General features: G+C 38.2%; 1 protein-coding gene across 7 annotated transcripts in view; it reads right to left on the minus strand.

The window, feature by feature from the left end:
• Nucleotides 1-3,596: 3,596 nt before the first annotated feature.
• Nucleotides 3,597-23,875, minus strand: part of LOC149245151 (protein cornichon homolog 1-like) — a 196,910-nt gene continuing 176,631 nt past the window's right edge. The window contains exons 3-7 of one of the 7 annotated variants that reach the window (XR_016266502.1): nucleotides 13,055-13,177; nucleotides 12,812-12,854; nucleotides 12,643-12,712; nucleotides 4,226-4,322; nucleotides 3,597-3,922 (exon numbers count right to left, since the gene is read on the minus strand). Coding sequence is in view for 3 of the 7 variants with exons in the window: in XM_089457678.1 (XP_089313804.1) it covers nucleotides 12,821-12,854; nucleotides 13,055-13,177 (157 nt within the window). In the remaining 4 variants the exon portion in view is untranslated. Of the gene's footprint in view, nucleotides 3,923-4,074; nucleotides 4,323-5,220; nucleotides 5,585-12,439; nucleotides 12,713-12,811; nucleotides 12,855-13,054; nucleotides 13,178-23,875 lie in introns of those variants that run through there. The other 6 variants (XR_016266499.1, XR_016266500.1, XR_016266501.1 and 3 more) reach the window with 6 other exon arrangements.

Here is a 23,875-nt window from a genome sequence, read left to right on the forward strand (position 1 = left end):
AGCCTTGAAAATTTTTGCAGTTGCAAGACAACAACAATAAAACTTTCCCAACGAGTTCCCAATGGAGGACAGTAATGGAAGATTCCAAAATTGCAAGAAAATTTTCGAAAGTCGTACCCAAACTGAGCAATAGAGATTGATGTCATTACCGGATCAAAAGTGGGAGCCCAGGGCTACATGAAGAAGCCCACACTACCCCAAAACCACAGCTAACTTCGTAAATGGCCATATTGTCCTCTATATTATCAAAAAGCACAACAAAAAAACCTTGTGCCAAAGGGTAAATATTTAATTCATTCATCAAAAGGGGTTTTCATGTCTCAAAGATCCATTTGTGCATATCAACCAACCGAAGCAAGAACCCATTAAACTTGCAAACCAAACCTTGCTCCAAATTTTTTTATTATCAAATGCTCCAAAATTCTTTTTAATGTTAATTCTCATTTTATATGTAAGATAACCATATTTTTGTTGTTACATTATTAAATTATTGTTGATCATCTTTTATATTTTGTTAAATCTTGTTTCATGGTCTATTATTACAGCTTAAGTGGGCTTAATGGTTAAGAGCATGTGTTTCTTCCTAAGGGGTAACAGGTTCAAAACCAGAGGGGGTAGAGTATGTATTTCTTCGTAGACTTAGCAGTGAAATTGTTGCGTGGAAGGGGGTCCCTTGTCCCACAAACAAAGGGGTCTCATACACCAATTTGATATCTGGCTTGGTTGTAACCTTAAAAATGAATAATAGTCATTATTATTATAATTTTATTGTCAAATTGTTGCATGGAGGTGGGTCCCTTGTCCCATAAACAAAGGGGTCTCATACACCAATTTGATATCTGGCTTGGTCGTGACCTTAAAAATGAATAATAATTATTATTATTATAATTTTATTGATTATCTTTTAATATATTTCTATCATTTCTTTTGTATTCTTCACATTCAAATATCCTTGTATGTCTCTTCCATCAAAGTACACCCTTTTTTAATTGCCATACAAACAGGTTTGTTTATTTGAGAATCACAAACATTATTACATACAATATTTATATATTTGAAAAAGAAAAAATAAAATAAAATAAAATATTTGTAATAAAAATTGACATGTATAGTAAAATATGAGAATTTTAAACCATTAAATTGAATTACTTACTTTCTCCAAAAAAAAATTAGAAAAAAATACTTTAAAAAATATATATTAACAAAAACAAAAAAAAAATAATGAACTCATAAAATACTTCAAACTTTTGACGAAATTCAAACATAAAATCTCTTTGCAAATTTTTGAACTTTTGACGAAATTCAAACATAAAATCTCTTTGCAAATTTTTAACTTCGTAGAGAAATTTAAAATTTTATATAAAATTATTTACATTAAAAAATTATTATTATAATTTTAAATTTTTGTCTACAAAATCATCCATTCGGAATTAAAAAATAAAGAAATATATATATATATATATATATATATATATATATATACTTTATTTTTACAAAATCCTTTAAAAAAATTATTTTATTTTATTTCTACAAAATCCTTTATATTCCTCAAGAGCCACTCATTTTACATACATTAATATATTCTTCTTATCAAAATAAATAAATAAAATTTTCTTATTAGCTTTCAAAATCTCTTCTTATTAGCTTTCAATATTTCTTTTACACTTCTAAGGAATTAAGTATTCAAAAAAAATTCATTATTTTTGCCATCGCCCCATAAGACTCCATCAACGATATTAAAGTAATGACTCCATTGCCAATAAGCACGCATTTAATGATTTGGTTCCTTATGTTTGAAGTTTAAAGTTACATCAGAGTATCTAAAATGGGGAATGAACGTTCTTGCACCGCACATAGTGGAAATATTCAACAACATCATTCAGCAAGGATTCCCAAGAGACTGGACAACTAGCCTAGCAATACCCATTTTTAAAAGTAGAGACATAAATAATCCATCCAACTATAGAACCATTATAACCAATCCTTCGTTAGCAAATCTTTTCGGCAACATGGTAGAAAACGAAATCAATAAGGGAGCAGAAGTAAAAGAAAAGAGGGCAAGAGGACAAGCGGGTTTTAGGCCGAAGCATTCTATAGTGGATCGTGGTATCACGTTGAGACACATTATTGAAAAGGTTTGGGAGGACAAAGAAGTATTTTGTTGCTTTGTTGACTTCAAAAAAAGCATTTGACACAGTCCTTAGAGATAAGTTGTGGCGTAGAATGGAAGAACTTGAAATTCTTGTGCATTATAGAGCCGTTGTCCATAGACTTTATGAAGAGGTGAAAGCCAAAATTAGAACCTCAGCAGATATTTCAAAAAGTTTTAGAAGTGACATTGGAGTCAAGCAAGGTTGCCCTTTATCCCCTACTCTTTTTGGTTTATATATTGATAACTTGGAAGAGTGGCTAAATCTGCAAGGTGGAGACGGTGTTCGGTTGGGGGGGTTTGTGATAAAGCTTATTTTATATGCTGATGATATTGTATTGATTTCTAAATCGACCCATGGATTGCAAATACACTTATATGCCATTGAGCATTTTTGTAGAGCAGTGGGGATGCAAGTCAATACTAGCAAGACCAAAATAATGATTTTCTCTAATAAAAGAAAGCGGAGCCAGCATACTTTTTTCTTTGAAGACAACATTCTTGAAGAAGTAAATGAATACAAGTACCTCGGGATTGATTTCAACAAAAAACTCAATTGGGAGGACTGCAGAAAGTGAATTTTAGGAGGGTGGAAAGCATTATATGCTCTTCAAAATAAGTGCTTTTTGGACTCCTAGTTTGTCCAACGATGCTATATGGGTGTGAATCGTGAGCTAGTAGCACCCCCGTCTCAAAATGGAAAAGGATTGAGAAAATCCAAAAACATTGGATCATGAGCAAGTTCAAAATAAAAAGTTTAGTACCTTGTTAGATAATGTTGAGTGAAACAGGAGCAACTTCCATCGAAGCAATTGCTATGGTGCAGCTCATAAGATGTCTAAAAAGCACTGAGCAAATGAGAGTAGGTAGATGGCCTAATGTTATCTTCAACGAAGGTATGAGTGAAAGAAAGAAAACATGGATGAAACAAAACTACACATGGATGCAAAAATGGAATATCTACCTCAATGCATGTCCCACAAATAGCAAGGGGCTAAAGAATTTTGCTATGGAGAAGTTTAGTAAAAGGGTATGGGGAAAATAGTTGGGTAGAAAGAAGAAGTACTACATTGAGGAATTCAACCCTACGTGTGATCTACAGCAAAAAGAGTTCATTGGAGCTAGCATTCCATGGAGGGTAAAGGTTCTTACTTCTCAATTAAGGACCAACTCACATCAACTTCGGTGTGAAACAGGACAATGGAAAAGGCCTAAAGAAACTTGGGAAGAACGGGTGTGTACATTTTGCACGTCTGGGGCAGTGGAATCGGAAAAACATTTCATTTTGAAATGTGAGGCATTCAAAGACATCAGAGAAAGTTATGAGAACATGTTAGCATTAGTTTCTTGGCATTGTCTTTTCAGCGAGGGGATTTTTGGAAGGTTGGGCCAGCACATCATCAATTTGAATCGGAAAAGGATTGAATTGCAAAAAGCGAAAAACAAGGAACTAATGGTCTCATAGACTATTTTTAGTGTCGTGGACCTTAAAATATCATTTCATTTCAAAATACTAACATCATTATCACAGCTAAATGAAATTGTTAGAAACGTTTTATAACTTTGTTGACAATAAGCTCTTAGTCATTTGGCTCATTATGCTAAACACCAAGTTTAATGTGACATCAGTTGAAAATCCTATATCATTATCACAAATAGGATGAAATTAGAAACGTTCTCCATAAATCTGATAAAGAAATGCATATCGATATGCCACGGAAAAGAGAGTTGTGTACCATAATATTACCATGAAATCTTCCACAGAAGTGAAGTCTACAAAGAGGTAGATGACCAAAGAATCCATCGGTCCAAAAATGAAATGCATAAATGCGTATCCATATGCCACACAAAAGAGAGTAGTAAGATATTGCAATGCAATCTTTGGCACGAAGGTAAAGTCTACAAAGGTGCAGATGACTAAAGAATGATTGAAAAACAAATAACTTCATTAAGGTTATGCCATCCCATCAAAAGTTACCAAGACCAAAGAAATATTGATTATCTATACAATTCATTAAACTTGGTTGCACATGAAAATGAACTCAATCTTTTCAAAATTTGAAGCGACTCACTCACTGTAGTATTCAATAGCCATTGTCTCTTCGCTCATCAACAGTCTTCAACGACGAGACGTGGTTGTCCAACCCTCAAGGAGAAGACGAGACAAGAAGTCCTGGTGACATTCAAATCACAGAAACCCAATTTTATTCTTATATGCTAAGATTACTCTAGCAATAATCAGCAACAGTGGTAATCAACTCAGTTGAATTAAATTGGCAAATAGCCTTTGTAATAATTAAGCATTTGCATCACAAACATATTGAACATAAAAAGATAAAACTTGAATAAGCTTAATGGTTGTCTTTTTTCAGGAGGTTAAAATCAAGAGGTTATCTACACCTCGATAATGTTTAGCAGTTAAATCACTTATCTTTATATTTAGCTTAACAGCATTTCTCCAACCAATGAAGAGGTTTCATAAATACCATGTTTATGTTTAGGTTAACAGTATTATTATTAGTATTAGCAGTAACTGTTTGTGTAATATTTTAACATTGGCATTCACAAATAAATTAGGAATGAAACTAACTTATGAGGTGTAGACCAATTGGTTTGTGGGGGGTTTAGTCCTCATCAAGTCATAGATTCAAATCGCATGGGGAGAGATTGAAGATAGGGGAATTAAACTATCCCAAAGGGCGTCTAAGCTTGACTGATCTTTGCACAACCTTGATGATAGCATCTCACTGGTGTGCAAATCATTCTTCCATCCAACATTAAGGCTGGCCCAGCCTAGTTAGTTAATAAAATAAAATAAAAAAACTCTTTACCCATAAATAAAAAAATCAAATCCGAGATGACTTCTGTAATAGTTAAACATCGGCATTCACAAATTAAGAATACAAACATAAAATCATCAATTGACTCGAAATTGTGACGAAATATAATTGTGAATGGATTTATAAATCATTTCAATCAAATCAGTAGTGTATTGACACTCAAAATATGTTCAGAATAAAATATGTGACTATATACTAAATCGACCTAAAGACATAACAGGAAGACTTAAGTGCATTAACTAAAAGCTTGATATTAACAGATAAATAAATCATTTAAACAACGGTTAAATCAAAACAACACATTTTTTCATATGACAAATCGCCCTTTCGTGGGCTTTACTTCCGAAGGTGTGTTTGGCATTAATCTTAGATCCCATCATTAAAGGTATCCATTAAATCACGACATATGCCTGGCCTTGTTCATTGCTCATTGAAATATCTTGTACCCCATAAACTGCTGAGGTTGTCAATAAATTCACAATTCATCTGGAGTTGTGGTAATTTAATAATTTCCTCTATATGAATATCACGAGCATCGCTGTCATAAGCTAGGTCATTATCATACGAAGCACTCCAAATACAGCCAGATCACAACCTGTTAAGTAAAATGGACTTTGTTAATTATAGAAGTGATAATTTATGTTAGATATGGATGACTCTAACTTACAGAAACGACAACTCACTCCGAGTTACAGGTAAATCACAACCTGATAGATACGCTGGACTTTGTTACTTGTAGAAACAATAAATTGTAACATTTTTAATAGGAAGAACTTTTATTTTTATTTTTGCAAAATACATCTTTATATTTACAAAAATATGTACAAAGGGTATTTACTGTGGTGATCATAACCTAGTCCTTAGAGAAACAAGAGCAGAAATAAAGTTAGAATAACCAACTGGATTCAAAGAACTAACGTCATGTACAAAAACAGCATTGCATCTAATTTTCCGAAGAAAAAATAAAGCAAAGATCCTCAAACAATGAAAACAACTTGCAAATGCAGGGCGAACCTAAAAGCAATAATCACCAAATACAGTGCTAGTGAATCCTGCCCTGAAGCACCCTTGAACATTGATTCTCAAGAAACCTCCAGCATTGCCTGACAAATTGACACTCCCAAAATATTTGTTTAACTACCTTTGAACTCCTTCAAAATGGACAAAGGTTATTAGGGAGTCCACTGTTGGCTAGCCTGGCGTTGGATGGAATCCCTTGATATATCCCAACCATGCAAAAACTTTCAGCTTATAGGAAAGCCATATTGATGAATCCGTGGAGAGTTAGCAAGCATTTGGGACCAGGGATAACAAATGTATTTGATGAAGCATGGAATACAAATGAATAGAATCATACTGCACAAGCCAACAACCAAAGAACCAACACCAATCCTTCCAAAATGGCTCAAACATTCCAATGTTCATTTTATGTAATTCAGTCTCCTAGACAACCCTTCCCAACTCCATAATTGAGAGACGATTAAGGGCAAGGAGGCCACACTCCTTAGCAAGACCATGCCACTTCCAAAAATAAAAGGTTGAATCCCATAAAAAATATCCTTTCTGCTCAATCTACGAGACTGGAAGCAAGATGACTCTGCCACAGAAGAACCCTGAACCCTCCACCTCCAAGTAGGTTGACAAGCTAAGTCCCAACCTGCCTTGTTGCCCTCCCATTGTCAATGGACCAAAATTGCAACCATTTTCCAAGATACCTAGATGCTCCCAAAAATGAGGGAATCCAACCTCTAAAAAAAGGTGAGGCGGCAGATGATATTGCAAAGTCCAAAAGTCCCTTAAACTTGTTATCATGTAAATCTACACCAGCATGTTTGCTTAATGACTATAGATAGCCAACCTTGTCACGTTGGAAGCCTCTCCATTCAGACTAGTGCTCTTCCAGTCTCAAGGGGGTGTCCCTAGCAGTTGCATGTTGTTATCAAACTAAAAATTCTGTGTAAAGCTTTAATTGATTAAAAATAATAAAAACTCGCTCTTAAGCTATCAATAAGCCATCAAAGGCAAGTTAAGCTTCAAAAAAAGTTATAGTGGTTAGGGTCAGATCCTAAAGATAGTTATAACAATGAGTTTAATTTAATGTGTGAAGTGAATGTGCACCTTAGGTAAAGAAGATGCAAAATAAATGCACTGTAAACTATCATAACACTGCAAAACAACTTAATAAATGACATCCAAAAGGTTCAAACTGTTAGAAACTTAGAACAAAGCATAATTGTACCAAATCACATATAACCCAAGAGATTGATTGCATCATAGTAAGTCATAAGTTGCAGGCTGCCATGCATCTCCTTGCTTGTAGTGGAGGTAGTGATCAAAGGTCTTGAAGGTGGCAGAGAGAAAAGTTGTCCACTGCTACAATCTGCTATCACAAAATACTATTTAACCCCCTCATTGTCTTCTTCCTCTACATATATAGATACTTTAGATCTCCAAGGCCAATTCACCCAACTACTGTTAAAAGGAAAGAAAGCACATCAGGACAAAAAGACTTTTGTACGCATGTCAAATTTGCCTTGTTTTCTTTTTAGGTTAGTTTTTATGAAAAAGAACGCTGTTGTAATGTCCCCATCCGCTTAGGATACATAAGGAAGGGGATTCGCTAGACTAATAAGGTTCCCATAGGCTAGTATGGGAAAAATTAATCAAGGGAACACAATTCACCTAGGAGACAACATTACAAAAGTTAAAGTGGTGAAAAGGGGGACATGGGTCCTAAGCTAATCAAAAGTCACTTTTAAATTATAAAGTGAGAAAACCTACTCAAGTGACTTTATTAAAATAAAAAAGTAACAAACTGGCAAAAATGGCGAATGAGTTATAAAATGGGAAAATGAGGAGTCTCTCCTCATTCTTGCTTTTGCTCACTTGAAAATTAGAATTTTGGAGAGCTCTTGAGAAAGAGTCTAGGGTTTTGGAAACCCTCATTCCTATTACTGGTTTCGATGTTGAAACTATACACCCTAGCTAGTTTAGGGGCGGGATCACAGATAACGACATTGTGCTTCAAGGAGAAGAAGATATTTGTAGAAAAGAAGTACAAGGTGTTATCAGTTTATTTTATGAACTCATTCCTTGTATTTCACATTCTCTATGCAGGTTGGTTTATGAGCTATATCTGACCCGATTTTCTTCTCTCTTAACTGTCTAAGTTCATCCATAACACAAAGGGATGAGTTATGCTACAAAGAGCTCGAGTATCATTGATAAGGAAGGAACCGAGTTACCCATATTTGTTGGTCGTATCATTGTCCAATAATCTATATATTTGGGGGTCAAGTTCCCTATTCTGTGGGAGTTGTGTGTGACCAAGGGCAGCATCAGGAAGAGGGTTGAGTTCTATCTTGAAATAGCAGGTCGAGTTACCATCTGTTGTGAAGAGATTGTGTGCTAATCTATTGGTCTACCATCCCACTATTAGAAAATCAAAAAAGCAGAAAGAATTTCTTATATAGATAATTACTCGTGATTCTTTTATCTTTATGTTCTTTTATCTTTTAGTTCATCAAGCAATTACCAAAACAATAGCACAAAGAACACACACACCAAATATAGGCAGACAGCTAGGAAAAAACCCCTATCTAGAGGAAAACCCAGTCAACAACCCTTTCTTAATAACTTCTTGAGATAATCCAAGACTCTTGACCTAGACCCAAACTTTCTCCACACCAAGTCAGCCCTTTCTTCCTTCTTGCAAATGATAACCCTTCAATAGCAACTTCGACCGAGCAGCGACAACTTGCAGTAGCAGCTTCGACCCAGCAACTAGCAGCAGCAGCAATAATTTCGACTTGACAAAAGAGACTTCGATCTCCTAGAGGAATCAACACGAGAGAGAGAGAGAGAGATAGCCCAAAATTTTGATTTTCTCTTTTTCTTCCTCTTTCTCCAACTTCACACTCCTTTTGCCCTTCTTTCTTACTTCGCACTTTGCCAGCGCTTTCTTCTAGATATCGAACTTGTGTGTGAGACAACATTACAAACGCTAAAGTGGTGAAAAGGGGGACATTGGTCCTAGGCTAATCAAAAGTCACTTTTAAATTATAAAGTGAGAAAACCCACTAAAACTGGCAAAAATGGTGAATGAATTATAAAATGGGAAAATGAGGAGTCTCTCCTCATTCTTGCTTTTGCTCACTTGAAAATTAGAATTTTGGAGAGCTCTTGAAAAAGAGTCTAGGGTTTTGGAAACCCTCATTCCTATTACTGGTTTCGATGTTGAAACTATACACCCTAGCTAGTTTAGGAGTGGGGTCACTCAGATAACGACATTGTGCTTCAAGAAAGAAAATATTTGTAGAAAGGAAGTAAAAGGTGCTATCAGTTGATTTTATGAGCTCATTCCTTGTATTTCACATTCTCTATGCAGGTTGGTTTTTGAGCTATATCTGACCCGATTTTCTTCTCTCTTAACTGACTGAGTTCATCCATAACACAAAGGGATGAGTTCTGCTACAAAGAGCTCGAGTATCATTGATAAGTAAGGAACCGAGTTACCCATATTTGTTGGTCGTATCACTGTCCAATAATCTATGTATTTGGGGGTCGAGTTCCCTGTTCTGTGGGAGTTGTGTGTGACCAAGGGAAGCGTTGGGAAGAGGGTTGAGTTCTATCTTGAAATAGCAGGTCAAGTTACCATCTGTTGTGAAGAGATTGTGTGCTAATCTGTTGGTCTACCATCCCACTATTAGAAAATCAGAAAAGTAGAAAGATTTTCTTATGTAGATAATTACTTGTGATTCTTTTATCTTTATGTTCTTCTTTTATCTTTTAGTTCATCAAGAAATTATCAAAACAATAGCACAAAGAACACACACACACCAGATATAGGCGGACAGCCAGGGAAAAACCCCTATCTAAGGGAAAACCCAATCAACAACTCTTTCTTAATAACTTCTTGAGATAATCCAAGTCTCTTGACCTAGACCCAGATTTTCTCCACACCAAATCAGCCCTTTCTTCCTTCTTGCAAATGATAACCCTTCAATAGCAACTTCGACCTAGCAACAACAACTTGAAATAGCAGCTTTGACCTAGCAACTGGCAGCAGTAGCAGCAACAACAATTTCGACTTGACAAAAGAGACTTCGATCTCCTAGAGGAATCAACACGAGAGAGAGAGAAAGAGAGAGAGATAGCCCAAAATTTCGATTCTCTTTTTCTTCCTCTTTCTCCAACTTCACACTCTTTTTGCCCTTCTTTCTTACTTCACACTTTTCCAGCTCTTTCTTCTGGATATCGAACTTGTGTGTGAGTCAGTGAATGCTCCAAATGAAATCGAACTGCTCCAATATATAGGCTTCTGGTGAGGTCGAATTACCCTATTTGAGGCCGAATTAGTGTGGAGGTGACAAATAGCTTATTTGACTCAATATTAATTCTTTTTACATGATTCAAAAGCCCAATAAGGGTCTCTTTAAATGGACAATGACTCTAATGACTCAGAATAAATCCTAGAAGTCCTCAATGGGGACTTTGACCTAAAACATGATGACCCAAGCATGAAACCCATGGTTTAATAAGTCGTAATAATAATAATAATAATAATAATAATAAAATTCTTTTTTCATAAGTACATTTCATTGTGACTCAAATACAATTATGAAGACCAAACCTAGTTACATTTTTCAACATCCACCACTTTCAGGATACATCCCTCCACTCCCAGCATCAAAGCATTGCCCTCTTTATGGATGCCTTCCAATAAAAATAGCCACTGAAAACCACAAATAATAATTTCTCAATCGTCATCCACGGCCTTCAAATTCACCTCCATGTAGTACTTTGTTGTTGTTGAAATAGAGTTTCCAAGGTTACCCTATTTCCCAACATCTTCTTCTTCCTTGACCTCATGAAGCATCTTTTCAATTCATCCTTCTCTTCAATAGGATGCACAACCCAATAGATTGTGAGTACTTCATCACCATTCTATGGATCATCATCGTGGGCCACGTATGGCATTTCCTAATCTACAAAACCCTTCTAACTCTCAAAAGAGGGTTCTAGGTTTCCACAATACATGAAACTTATGGCAGATTTTCATGCAAAGGCACTTGCAATATTTCCTAACTTGCAAAACACTTGTAACTCTCGAAAGAGGGTTCTAGGTTTCCATAATCCATGGGCCTTTTTCCCTCCAACTATAGCTGCAAGATCCCTCTGACTTCATCTACAAAGAACTTAAAGTTCTCTTGGAACTCGGCCTTGGAGTTAACAATATCTTCTCACAATTTTCTCTTTTCTTTTCGTATGTGTTTTTCTCCCTTAAAAACCCATGCACAAACCCTATGAATTTTGACTAAAGCTCTGATACCACTTGCTTCATCCCTAAATACCAAATGGCACAACACTTGCACACCTACTAATCTAAATAAATGGAGGAAAATATTTCCACGAATAACAGATTGAAGTTCATTGTTATATTGATAAAGATAATAAGGTACATAAGATAGGGGAAACCCCTGTTTATAACAATAAGATGTATAAACCCTAAACTAAGCTTATATCAGGCCTTTAATATATAAAGGTAACCTCTATGGACATTTGACCTTATTACAAAGACTACCTATCTTGTGTTTGGGTACACAACATCAACTAACTAATTTGTACAATTTATAATGGCCCCAGTGAAGGATTCTAGGCCATCAGCATATGCTCATCTCCCAAGATGATGATGTGGCAACTTCAGTGCATCTCACTTGCCCCTGCACCAAAACAAAAAACCTTTGCACCAAAAGCTTCATCAAACTACGTGCCCTCAGCAGATCTTCTCCTATATTTTCTCTTTCCTTTTCTATAGTATCTTGGTACTGTTACTGTATCACCGTTTGTTGAATTCTGTAACTTTTGGTTTGGCTACTAAACAAGGGAAAACGACCACCAGCCAAAGATTGGTTTCTGTCACAAGGTGGCACTGGCCACAGCCAGCAGCGATGAAACCCACTCTGATACCAATTGTCATGAACCTAACATTTCATCAAACAAGCATGCATCAACAAAGAATACAAGACTTGTAAATATTATGTCGAAGGAAAAATAATAAAATATGATTGCTATGAAAAGTAATGATAGAATTGAAGGATATGATCTCTTGATATAGCACTGAAGAAATGGGTCACAAGAATGGCCATGATCACAAGGACTTTAATTACTAATAATTAATAATTATATATATTTTATAACGCATCAAACCTATATTAGGATAAGGAAAATTGTACAATTTACAAAAAAGGGTTGCATAGCAGCCACCACAAGCTATAGCCGAAAGGAATAAAAGGGTTAGCCAATCAAAAACGCTCACACAGGGCCACTCAAAAATAAATTGCATGAAGTATCCCATGCCAAGGAAGAAAGAAATCAATACATAAACATTAAGCCAACCAGCCAGAGAACGGAAAGATCAGGATGCTGAAGGAATTAATCCCAAATCAGGTGAAAGGCTTTTGTCCTTAGGAGGAGACCCCCATCCTTCATCTATGGTTTAAATATCAGCCACAATGGACTCCCATCAGTCATTGCCCTGCTTGGGTTCTTCAGGATGCTTTAGTTCAGATATGGCCAGACTCCAGAGGTACAGTAGTAAACATGTCAAACCACAGGATCTCCAGTTTCCTTCTTTGAGGCCAGCTTCTTCACCTCTCTCGGTGCTCCATTTCAGCTCAGCCTCCTTTGTGATGGTGCTGATGGCCACTGGAGGCCCAGAACTCTGAAGATAAAATGATATATTATATAATTAACTTATATTATATTATAGTAGGTATATAACAGCCATTGGACAGTTGACAAATAAAGACTACGGGAATACCTGCATCCATTAGATATCTTCTTCGATTACAGCCCAAAGCATCCTGCAAATAATGAAAACAAGTTTTCAAATATAAAACAAGTCTTTTTTTCTTTTCCTGGAATTTCAATGGCATTGCTGAATATAAGCATCAAATGATTTTTTACCATCTCTACTGTTTCTTGTATAAGATGCACTGCTCAAGAGTGATGAAAAATCCAGTATGCAATAACATAAATGAAAAGATTCAAGCAAAAATCAAACCTGTAGAGAACGATGAAGAAAAGAACGAGATAATAGCCAAGTTTGATCATGCGATATTTTTTCTCACCATTTAGCAGATTAAAAATTTCTGTCACATCCAACAAATGCCTTCCAGTAATATACCTGCAACATAAAGAAAAATCTCCATAAACTGAGCCTGAAAATCAATATATGCTAAGCACAATTACTAAATAATGCAGAAATTAATAAGGTCATCATCAACATCAACAAAATAATAAAGCATATGCGAGCTTTTCTCATTCAATAATATAGCTTAATGAGAAGTTCCAGTATGTATTTCAAACTATAGGCAACAATTGCAAATTTTAAATCAACATCAAAAGATTAACAGAAACACCCACAAAAATTTAGCCAAAATTAAATTTAAATTCAATATTTTATACTGTAGCAGCAAACTTGCAAAGATAGCAGAAGAAATCCAGACAGATTTTCTGCCTCGAGGAGATTAGGTTGTCAATATCCATTTTGTTCCTGATTCCATGCGTAACTCACCATAAATAAGACAATGTAGAAAGCAGATATTTGTGTGTTTGACAGTATCATATCTCCTCCGAGGTACTGAACCATGCCAAAACACAATTCCTGCTAAACAGGGAATATGAGACACCATAGCAGATCAACAAGATGCCATTGAGGATCAGGTGAATACAGCTTTACAAGGTTTATAGGAATCCCATTTGGTCTCCGTGTCTTATATTTACATAAAAATATTTGCAAATAGTAGAACAAAAAGTGGAAGGGTATATACAATGGAAATCATTACCACTTTCATACAGCAACTAAAATAGAAATAAATTCAGAGTATGCTATGGACTCTAAAGTCTTAACATTTTTTATCAAGAAAGCAACTTTAGCCAGGGGCTGATGGCGAACCTTATCACACCACAAGGAAAACCAAAGGTAGACAATGAGCTAACTTCATTCTCATAAACAGATTTACATCAAATCTTCCAAAGAATGAATAAAGAAGAGATTCTCAAGCATGTCAAAACTAGAAAAGGAAAAATGGACTAGAGATCAGCAATAGTCAGACAGGCAGCCTGCCAATGAATGTGTCCTTCACACATCACTAACTACCAATCCTGCAGAAGTTGCCAGAAACTCTTGGCAAACTGACACTCCAAAAGAATATGCGTTACAGTATCCAACCAATGATATAAAACACAAAGACCATCTAAACATCCACTCTTGACCAATCGGGCCTTGGCCGGAAATTGGAATCTCCTGATACATCATAAACCAGGCAAAAACTTGCAGCTTATAAGAACCTGGACAGACCAGATGTTGTGGAGTCTATGCACTATTAACCCACAGATTCTGCATAGCTAGAGGGTTAAGATCTAGCTGCATTTTGTAATTCTACTTCCATTACAGGTGCATCTAGGTCTTGTTAGCACATGTTACCCCTCTTGTTAGCTGGGGTACATACATTTTTTTAGTGCAGCATTCACCACCATTGTAAGCCGAAGGTCACATGTCAGAAGCCATGTAAAATGCATGTGAGGCCCTATAGTAGGCTTCCTAGACCTGTGACTTGTCAATTTGAATATGTATTCAATTGTTTGATCAGACCATGCCCTGTCCCTCAAAAGCTTCACTTAAGCATTCTCATCCCTAATTGGATTGGATGGCTTTTGGTGGACTCTCTTGAGTCATGGTTTTATGGGAGCCTACATTTTGTAGGGATGATCCTAAGTTGCACGAAACGGGGAAACGGGTACGAGTTTCCGAAATGGGCACTGGTACGAAACATGACCTCCCAAAATTTTGGAAACGGGGAAACGCAATATATATATATATACATATTAGGACATTTAAGAAACATGTGCAATCATAAAGTGTATATGATACATTCTAATTTATTACATTATGATTAAATTGTCAATGCATAAACTATAAGCCCCTAAATTTACATCACATTTACTCATGAATGATCACATAATGAAAATAGCAATATCCAAAATCAACCACGAGAAATTTCTAATTTCTTGTCTCATGCTTGATTGGGAGTCTCCTCCTACATATAGTTGAACGACCTTAGTGCTCTTGATTAAATACAAGTTCCATACCCTAGTATCCTACTTGCTCTTGATTATTGGGAGTCTCCCCTGCATAGAGGGCTTGGTTCTCTTGATTAAATACAAGTTCCATACCCTAGTACATGACAAAATCCAATGGAAACATTGTAATCCCCCCAATCCTGGAATCCTGAAAAATAGATAAGTCTGCGGGATTTTGAGTGAGATCTAAAATTCTACTTTCTCCATATGAAATCCAATGAGGGCGAAACCACTCTCAAACATCCTGAGTCATTTCGTGGTAATGTTAAAAATTTAAGTAAAAGTGACATTCTCCTTTATTTTTCATTTTCATCCTTTTACTTAAAGAATTTAACATTACCATGAACTGCATATCAACACTAGGGCCATAGGCTTGAACATTAGGTTGCCCCACTCAAAAAAATCCTCTTTTTTATAACTTGAGAGGCATCCAAAAGATATTTTAGTCGCCCAATAAAAAATTAGAAGCTGAAAAATAAAATAAAAAATACAAGAAAAAGTCAAGTTAGAAGAGGAAACTCTGTCATACGGCCTGGAAACGCGTTTCCGGCCGTACTGGCCACATTTCCTCCTCGAGAAACGGGCCAGTACGGCTGGAAACGCATTTCCAGGCTGTACGGTACGAGTTTCCTCGTTTCCATTTCGTTTCCGGCTAGAAACATGCCCTTCTCCAACGTTTCCTGCAACTTAGGGGTGACCACTGTGTGAAGGTGCACCTATGTCATTCCACGTGGTTAGAGTCTTATGAGTCAATAGGTGACCTTGGCCTCGGTGCAGTATTCCCCATGAGAGCTCTCATATGACAGTTTCCATATTCCCTGAGGTAGTTCAAGGTTCCCAATGCAAAATGGTCCAGGTTGTCAAAAAGTCTATCTAGTATCAAATTGCAGAGCATGACTAGAGGATTCCATGCCATGTGGAATATTCCTAATCTGAGCATCTAGTGGCTAGTTATAGCTTGATCAAACTAGGTCAATGGGTCAGAAAAAGATTCTGAGGGATTTTCAGGCATAGCGTTGGACAAAATCTTGCATGCATTACATCAAAAGTGGTAAACACGAAGAAACGAACAATACCCAGGTGTCAGAATTCAATGATCCACAAGGGATTTAAACAACAGGCACATGGGAAATATGACGTGGCACACATGGTGATAATGTGGCAACACCCTAGGTTGTGTGGCAAAACAAAGATATACCTAGTACAGATCAACACCAATACAACAAAACCCAGGTTTTGGAACTACCTGAAGGAAAAGGGCATTGGAGATATAGTGGTAGGGTGACCAAGTCGAATTTACCAAAGCAAAGTCAATGCCAAGGCAAGTCAAACTAGTCGTTGGGGAGGACTTGACTAGTTGTTATACTCACCATGGATCAGGAAGTTAAGTGATGAACCAATGAAACAACTGTTATAACAAATTCCTCTTTCAAGGGACCAAATCGAGCTACTCTAACAATTCACACTTCTTTTGGGCAAGTCGAGTGGGAATATTAACCAAGCAAGCTAAATGTTGGAGAAAAGTTGCTACTACATTGATTTTTGACCACCAAAAACAATTTTCAAAGGGAAGTCGTGGCATTTCTTGGAACATTTGATTCAATTCAACCCACTTGGGGAGTAATTAAATTTATTTTGTAATATTTTCAAGGAATTAAAAAATTGCTAAGTCCCAATATGTGGAGGACTTTAGCAATATTTTATTGAGAAGAGTCTTACTAGCCATTAGAAATTTTTCTATAAAGGCTAGGATCTCCTTTGTAAGTTGTTGTTGTTCATTTGACACAAAGTGCTATCACAATAAATAGCTCATTTAATTGCAAACATTATGTAATTTTTGTACATAGGTGGAGTGGTTCTGGTTCTATTTTTTCTCTTGTTATCTGATTTGGGCATTTTAATTTAATTCATTTGAATGATAAATAAAATTATCCCAAGACTAATGCTCCTTGCCATTGAGGAACTACATAGTTACATGGAGAAAAACAATTAGGGGGAAAACCCACTTGAAAATTTATTTTGCAGGTAAAGTCAATCCTAACAATGAACTATTTCAAGAGAAAGTTTCACTAGTCTTCTGGATTTCGTATTTTTTCGCACATAAGGGACGAAAGTTGGAGACACCATTCCAAGAAAAGGTCATGTTGCCGCAAAATCTAGCAGGCCTTGAAAAGGGAAACCCTACAAGGCATAAATTAGACCAAGAGACAACAACAGGGTACTGGCTTCTTACCCACCATTTTGTGGGTGATATCCCTATAAGAAAATTTTTCTCCCAGATGGTCCTCAGCCGGCAGTCAACAACCCCTTGCAGCCACCAACTAGCTCATTGTGCCATTTCTCCACCACCTAAGCCAGCCATTTGGTCCCTCGCCCATCTACCATGATCGTATGTTTAAAGGTGGGCCTCCCAAACCTAAAGGTATGCCTTGTTATTTGGTAATTGGCTATTGTAGTTTGCTTATCATGGACACTTTTGGGCATGGATTAATGGGGGGATTCGACAGAAAGAATGGGTTAGGTCTGTACCCCTGTCCCCTAGACCCTTTTGGATATTAACGTTGCATTCTAGTCCTGTGGGATCTCTTTTACTGGCCATTTGGATTTAGGGATGGTATTTCATGGGAAACCCCAATTTTGGTTGCGTGGTCCCGCTCCCTTACCTGATTATATTACTCTCTTTCCACTCATTATTACCCCATTCATCATTTCTCCCACCTGGGTCCGCATTCTTCCACTGGATCCACCTAGGGTTAGCTCACCCCTTCCCCTCACCCACACCTCAGGCCATGGCCTAGAATGATGCCTGGAGGTTGATGCAACTAAAAAGAAAGATGAACGCATATTTGGCCACATTCAACAGGAAAATGTACCGCAAAATGCAAAAGATGGCCAAGACAAACATATTTAGCACGTGGGCAAAAGCCAATACATGAGCTCTACCCCCTCATCATGGCCATCACCCTAGTTCCTACAGGTTCTATGAACCTCCATCATATAGGAACCCATGATTGTCCCAACTCCTGGTGGGCAATGAACCGTGCTAACTTAAAAGGGGGTATTCACTACTATATCCTATGCATCATGCTCTTACCCCTTGAGCCCCGAGCAGTTAATCAAAGAAAATCATAAAAAGGCAAAAGGCATATAAAAAAGGATGGAAAAATCAAGGCCAGGGCACCTCATGTACCACGATTGCTCCCTCTTATACATTATAAACCCAAGTGTGGGCTTCCATTTTATTAGCTACCCTTGTACCCCAGCATGTGGCCCAGGGTTTCCCCTTCTCATCCCCTACTTCATTCACCTATTTGTCACATGCCACCACCTTTTGAAGGATGTACCTTAAATATATTATCCCCTTTAGAAGTAGAAACCACCTAAAAGGATTCTTGGTTAACCCCATTTAAATTTAGGAGACATTGGCACATCCCAAAGCCCATTATGGAAGGGCGGGCCGTTATGAAATCCCCACCTATGGTCCATGATTGGTAAGCTCATTTGCTCGATTTCTCTAATGACTTGTTGTACTGGAAGGCTAGGGGACGCATTGGATCTTATGCAAGATTGTAGATGGTCTCCATCTTGGGTTTGGTCTCCCTATACAAGATCCTAATCCTCCAGAGGGCTACATTGGCACATGTAGGGTGTGCGTTGAGAGCCATGGGCCTCCATAGCAGTAGACAGCACTCCATGGATCCCCGAGGATGGTCAGAGATGCTCGAGATACTCCCATTGGACGAGGAAGATGCACCTGGTTCATTTTTGCCCAACTGACCCCACAGATGTATCATGCACTTGGCAGTTAACCCAGGACTTGTAGGACGATGTGGCATCCCCTACATCATCATCAGAGCCCTTGCAGATGATCTACAGGCATCTTCGACTCATTTTGGAGACCCATGAGGTTATTGATGTGCCCCCACACCCATTGGGAGCACCACAGGTTTATTGTTTGGAGAACAAGGGACCCCCTTGTCCATCACTTTTGAGGGTCCTACTCTTCATTATGGCACCCATGGACCTCATTAGGCCTCTTAGAGGGCCCTATGACATGCTAAGATTATTATTTGACCTCTTGAGAGGCTTATTCCTTCATTTATGAGCTAGTTTGGTGGGCTTGTCACCTAAAGTTAGATTATTAGAACATTATTTTAATTTTGGGGCTTATGTAGGCCAGGGAGGCTAATTCGAACCCCTCATTAGTGTATAAATACAAGTGAGATGAGTTCATTATCTCATCATCACTTTGGATTATATATCTCTCTCTCCCTTGAGAATTTCACACTTTTTCTTAGTGGATGAATTGGAGCTTTATGGATGAATTTTTATGTGTGGATTTGGTCGATCTTACCTTAGAGCTTCTCTCTTGTCAAATTGTGGATGGTTGGATATATTCTATTACATGTAAGTACATGCTTTTAATGTTATTCTTGTTTTACTTTGTCATATACATTGGACTGGGGTTTTCGTTATTCTTAGGGCTAATTGTTGCATGCATTTACTGCTTTAAATTGTGGAGTTTTGTCTCTATTATAGCATCTCTCAATGTATCGGCCATGTAATGTCAACGAAATCTCGGGCAATTCTATTAACAAATCGATCTTGATAATCCATCACCTTTTGCACATTGAAGTATAAAAGCTGCAAGATTGCTTCTCGTTGACCTAGAAGGCTAGCGAAGTAGTCTTGAGGCCTCCTTGACCAAGAACCAAAGGTCCTCACTCATATTCATCATAGACTCCATTCTCTCAAGACTAAAGGCAAACCAACTTCTTTCACCTTTTCCTGGGTCTAGCCAAGTTGGGTCACCTAGGGCACCATTTTCCAGATGAACTAGCCCTCCAAAAAGTTTGATCTCCTAGGCCCTCCTGCGTTGGTGTTTCCTCAAGAACTCCTCCAAATTTGAGGCCATTCCGATGGTGGAGTTATGAGAAAATCCAAGCCCTAGCTCGGAGACCAAACTTCGCCCTAGCATCCTCAAAGGCTAGTACCTTATTAGATCAATTCAACACCTTTAAGTGAATATTCTTTCTTTGATCCTTTCCCCTACCTTGTTTAGGCTAAGGACACCATTGGTTGCTAAACTCCTTCCTCCTAACCTAGACCGAGTCCACTTGGTCCCGTGTGGTCCCGTTCCTTTAAAAGACAATTCTTCAAGAACCATCCGAGATTCCAATTTCGACAAGGATTTCACGGATTGGGAAACTCCTTCACAAGTCATATCCTCGAGGACCTACCGGAAGTCCTGGTTACCGGGTGCAAGCCCCAAAAGTGAGGATTGACTCTATGTGATTCATTTCACTAGTTTTAATCCCACTACTTCAACCCTGTGAGCATCACCCGATGCAATGAGTGCTAAGTGGACTATTCAAAAATCATGAGAAATTAGTCAGTTACGACTACCTCTCATGGAAATGGCCATAGAAGAATGACTTTCTTAACGCAGTTGAATCCCAAAAAATGATATGCAATATAATGCACTACGAAAGACCCTCAATACTTAAAGTCGTATCCTATAAACCTAACCCTCAAATCCACTCTTCCTTTTCCCAGAAGACATTGTACCATGCTTAGAAAGCAAGCAAACTCCATCTTTCAAACTCTTCTGAAAAGGGCATTATTTGGGTCACTCCATATCCATTCATTGGTTTATCCTTCATCGGTGACTCCATAATATACTAGGTCTCCTCCCATGGGTGAAAGTCTATAAATAAAAGGGAGCCTTAGCTGAGGTGACAGTGGGCTAAGTCTCCATTTGTTGCCCTTGTTCTAGCATTTTCCCTTTAGGGATCCCCTTTAGGTCCTCTGCTAGTTTGAGCGGTAACATTTTGGCATTGTTGCCGAGGAGGAAGCAGGTCTACCTCCCTAGTGAATCATTAAGGAATTGATTCATTAACAAAATCTATAAAATATTCCTCTAGCGACTCCACATTCTCTTTCCTAAATGGAAAATCTTGAGGTTATGACTTACCATCGACGGAGAGATGATGAACCCCATATTCCTTTCTTTAACAAAAAGTTCAATCTATTAAGGAAGAAACACAAGACCTTTAGGCCTTTCCTCCATGACTGGGGCTCTCTTTTGTGCAGTAATTGAAGACCACAAAAGTGTGAAAATTCGAAAACCCCGAATCCTACTGCAACAACTGATTTAGTTTCTTCTATTTGTTAAATAACTGAACAAATTATTTACTGTGTTCTATAGTGAATATCGAAACTAATACACCGCAGCCTTCACAAATACAATATTGCAAAAGAAAAATAATGTTGAAGAATAGAATCACACAAACATAAATAACACTGTTATTTTTGGACCAATGTCCCCGGAAAAACCCAACTTGGGAAAACTGATTCAACAACTGAGGGTTTTATTTATTATGCAGTAGTAAATCTCAGTACCAATCTATGGAAGCTCAAATCTAGCTTTCCATACAGAGAAATAACTGACAGGAGATCTAGTGAGAAAAATCTCACTCCCACTAGTGATCCGACATTGACCTTGGCTCAAGATGAGCTGCCTCTTGTTGCCTCTGCATCAACCCACACAGATATGTGTCACCCATCTCAGACCAGCGTCTCTCTCACTAACTAATCAGCTTCTATCTGGAAAGTTGATCCTCTTGGCCTCCAGGCTCCTGCTCCAACATCCGGGACTGAATTTCAACTTCTCCTCAGCAAAATACAGATCTCCCTCAGAAGCTCTGCGCTGCCTCTCTGTGGCACTCACTGCCTCTCTACTATGCACTCACCGGACTGGAGAAACTTCCTTCCGGTCTTCCTATCCTTGCCCCCCTCTCTCACTGCTTCGCTCTTACTGAATCACCTCGGGCAACTCACAACTGCTACTCTGGAGTTTGATTTCCCAGCAAAATCGAATTCCTTGTCTCTCAAGTGTGTTCTCCAACCCCCATCGAATTTCTTCTTATAATCTCTCGTTGAGACATCAATGGCCAAGATTAAAACATAATCGATGGCTAAGATTAACTAGAACTCGATCCATGTCTTCTTCTACAAGATTTCACCATGACTTAATTAATACCTTTAATTAATCAATTTTCCCGAGTTTAGACTTAGGTACCATTAAAAAAAGATTAATTATTTTATTTAAGTCGTCTCTAGGTGGAATTTCCAGAAACGATTTATGGGTTTTGAAGAATACATATATTCTAGCCTCTCCACCAAATTTCGTGGCTAGAACACATCCGATGCTACAAAAATCAACACTCCCTCTTAGAGAGGAATGTGTTCTAGCACTGCAACCCACTGAAGCAACACCCTAACTCTGTACCACCTCCTGTTACGTTGTTGATGTCTAGCTGCTGCTGCCCACCAACTACTGTGCAACTCTGATAAACGTTGCATCCGTGTTGCTGCTGCCCTGCTGAACTGTTTCTAACCCTGCATCTACACTGCAAATCCCTCTCCATCTGTTGTTGTTGCCCATCAAATACTGTGCAACTCTAATAAACGTTGCATCCGTGTTGCTGCTGGCCCTGCTGAACTATTGCCAACCATGCATCTACACTGCAACTCCCTCTCCATCTATTGTTGCTGCAACTGCAACGAAAATGCATCCAAAATACTGAACCAACTATGGTTAATATGATGCATTTGTCACCTGAGTCCTGACTGTTGCTAGACTCTGCATTGTCACTGAAGCCTTTGTATTGCTGCTAACTCTGCTCTGTGCCAACTGCACTACTGCCAACTCTACTCTGCGTTAACCAGTATCTAACATGCTACTAGCCACTGCATTTGTCACTCTAGCACCTGAATGCACCAACTGCCACTGATCCATCCTACTACTACATGTTTTTGGCTCTCATAGCAAGATATTGATTCATGACATGGACCTCCTCAAGAATCCTACCCATCCTGTAGCTCTTTGGGGCTACAAAACCAAATCACCCCACCTCACTCCTGAAGGTATATCGGTGACCATGGCAAACTCTTCCTCCAATTTGGAGGACAACCTGTCAATCTCCATGGATGCAGCCTGTTGATCTTGCTTCTCCTCCTTGTCCTTCTTTCTGAGAGGACATTGAGTGTTGTAGCGTCCAAGCTCACCACATCTAAAGCATTTCACCTTGCAAATGTCCTCCTTCCTCCTGCGCTGCTCTTGCTGCCCCTTCAATGTGAGGGCCACATCTTCCTCTTCCTTTACTAACTTCGTCCCACTGTTGTTGCTGCTGCCAGTGATGGTGGTCTTCACCAAATCTCACCTCATCTCTTCCTGCTGCAGATCAACCCACATACGATCCCAGTCTGGCAACTTTTCTCTGCCCATAATACTCTGGACGAAGACTTGCCACTCTTCGGAAACGTTGTTTAGAGAAAACCGCACCAACTCAGTAGGCTGAGGTGCTGACCCTATTGCAAACAGTTGGTCTTGGATATCCTAAAGCCTAGTAAGGAATGGGTCTATACGCTCCCCTTTCTGCATCCTCGTGCATCTCAACTTCTCCTCAAGATACATCTTCCACTGCTTGGAAGATCCCTCGTATAGTGTAGCAAGTGCTTCCCACATCTGTCGGGCAGTATCTTTGCCAGCTATGTGAGACACCACATGATCTCGAACTCCATCGAGAATCAGCCTCTTTGCCTTCGCCATCTCCTTCTTGTAGGCCTTAAGCAGATCTGCATCTGCGGGTATAGCTACCACTCCATTGATATAAGCTTTGAGATCATACTCATCCAGAAGACAGGAAATTCTTTCCTTCTAGATCACATAGTTGGA

The sequence above is a fragment of the Pinus tabuliformis genome, chromosome 7 (assembly GCF_031772625.1).
Source record: "Pinus tabuliformis cultivar Carrire ecotype Pingquan chromosome 7, CPIR1, whole genome shotgun sequence".
NCBI classification, from domain to species: Eukaryota; Viridiplantae; Streptophyta; class Pinopsida; order Pinales; family Pinaceae; genus Pinus; species Pinus tabuliformis.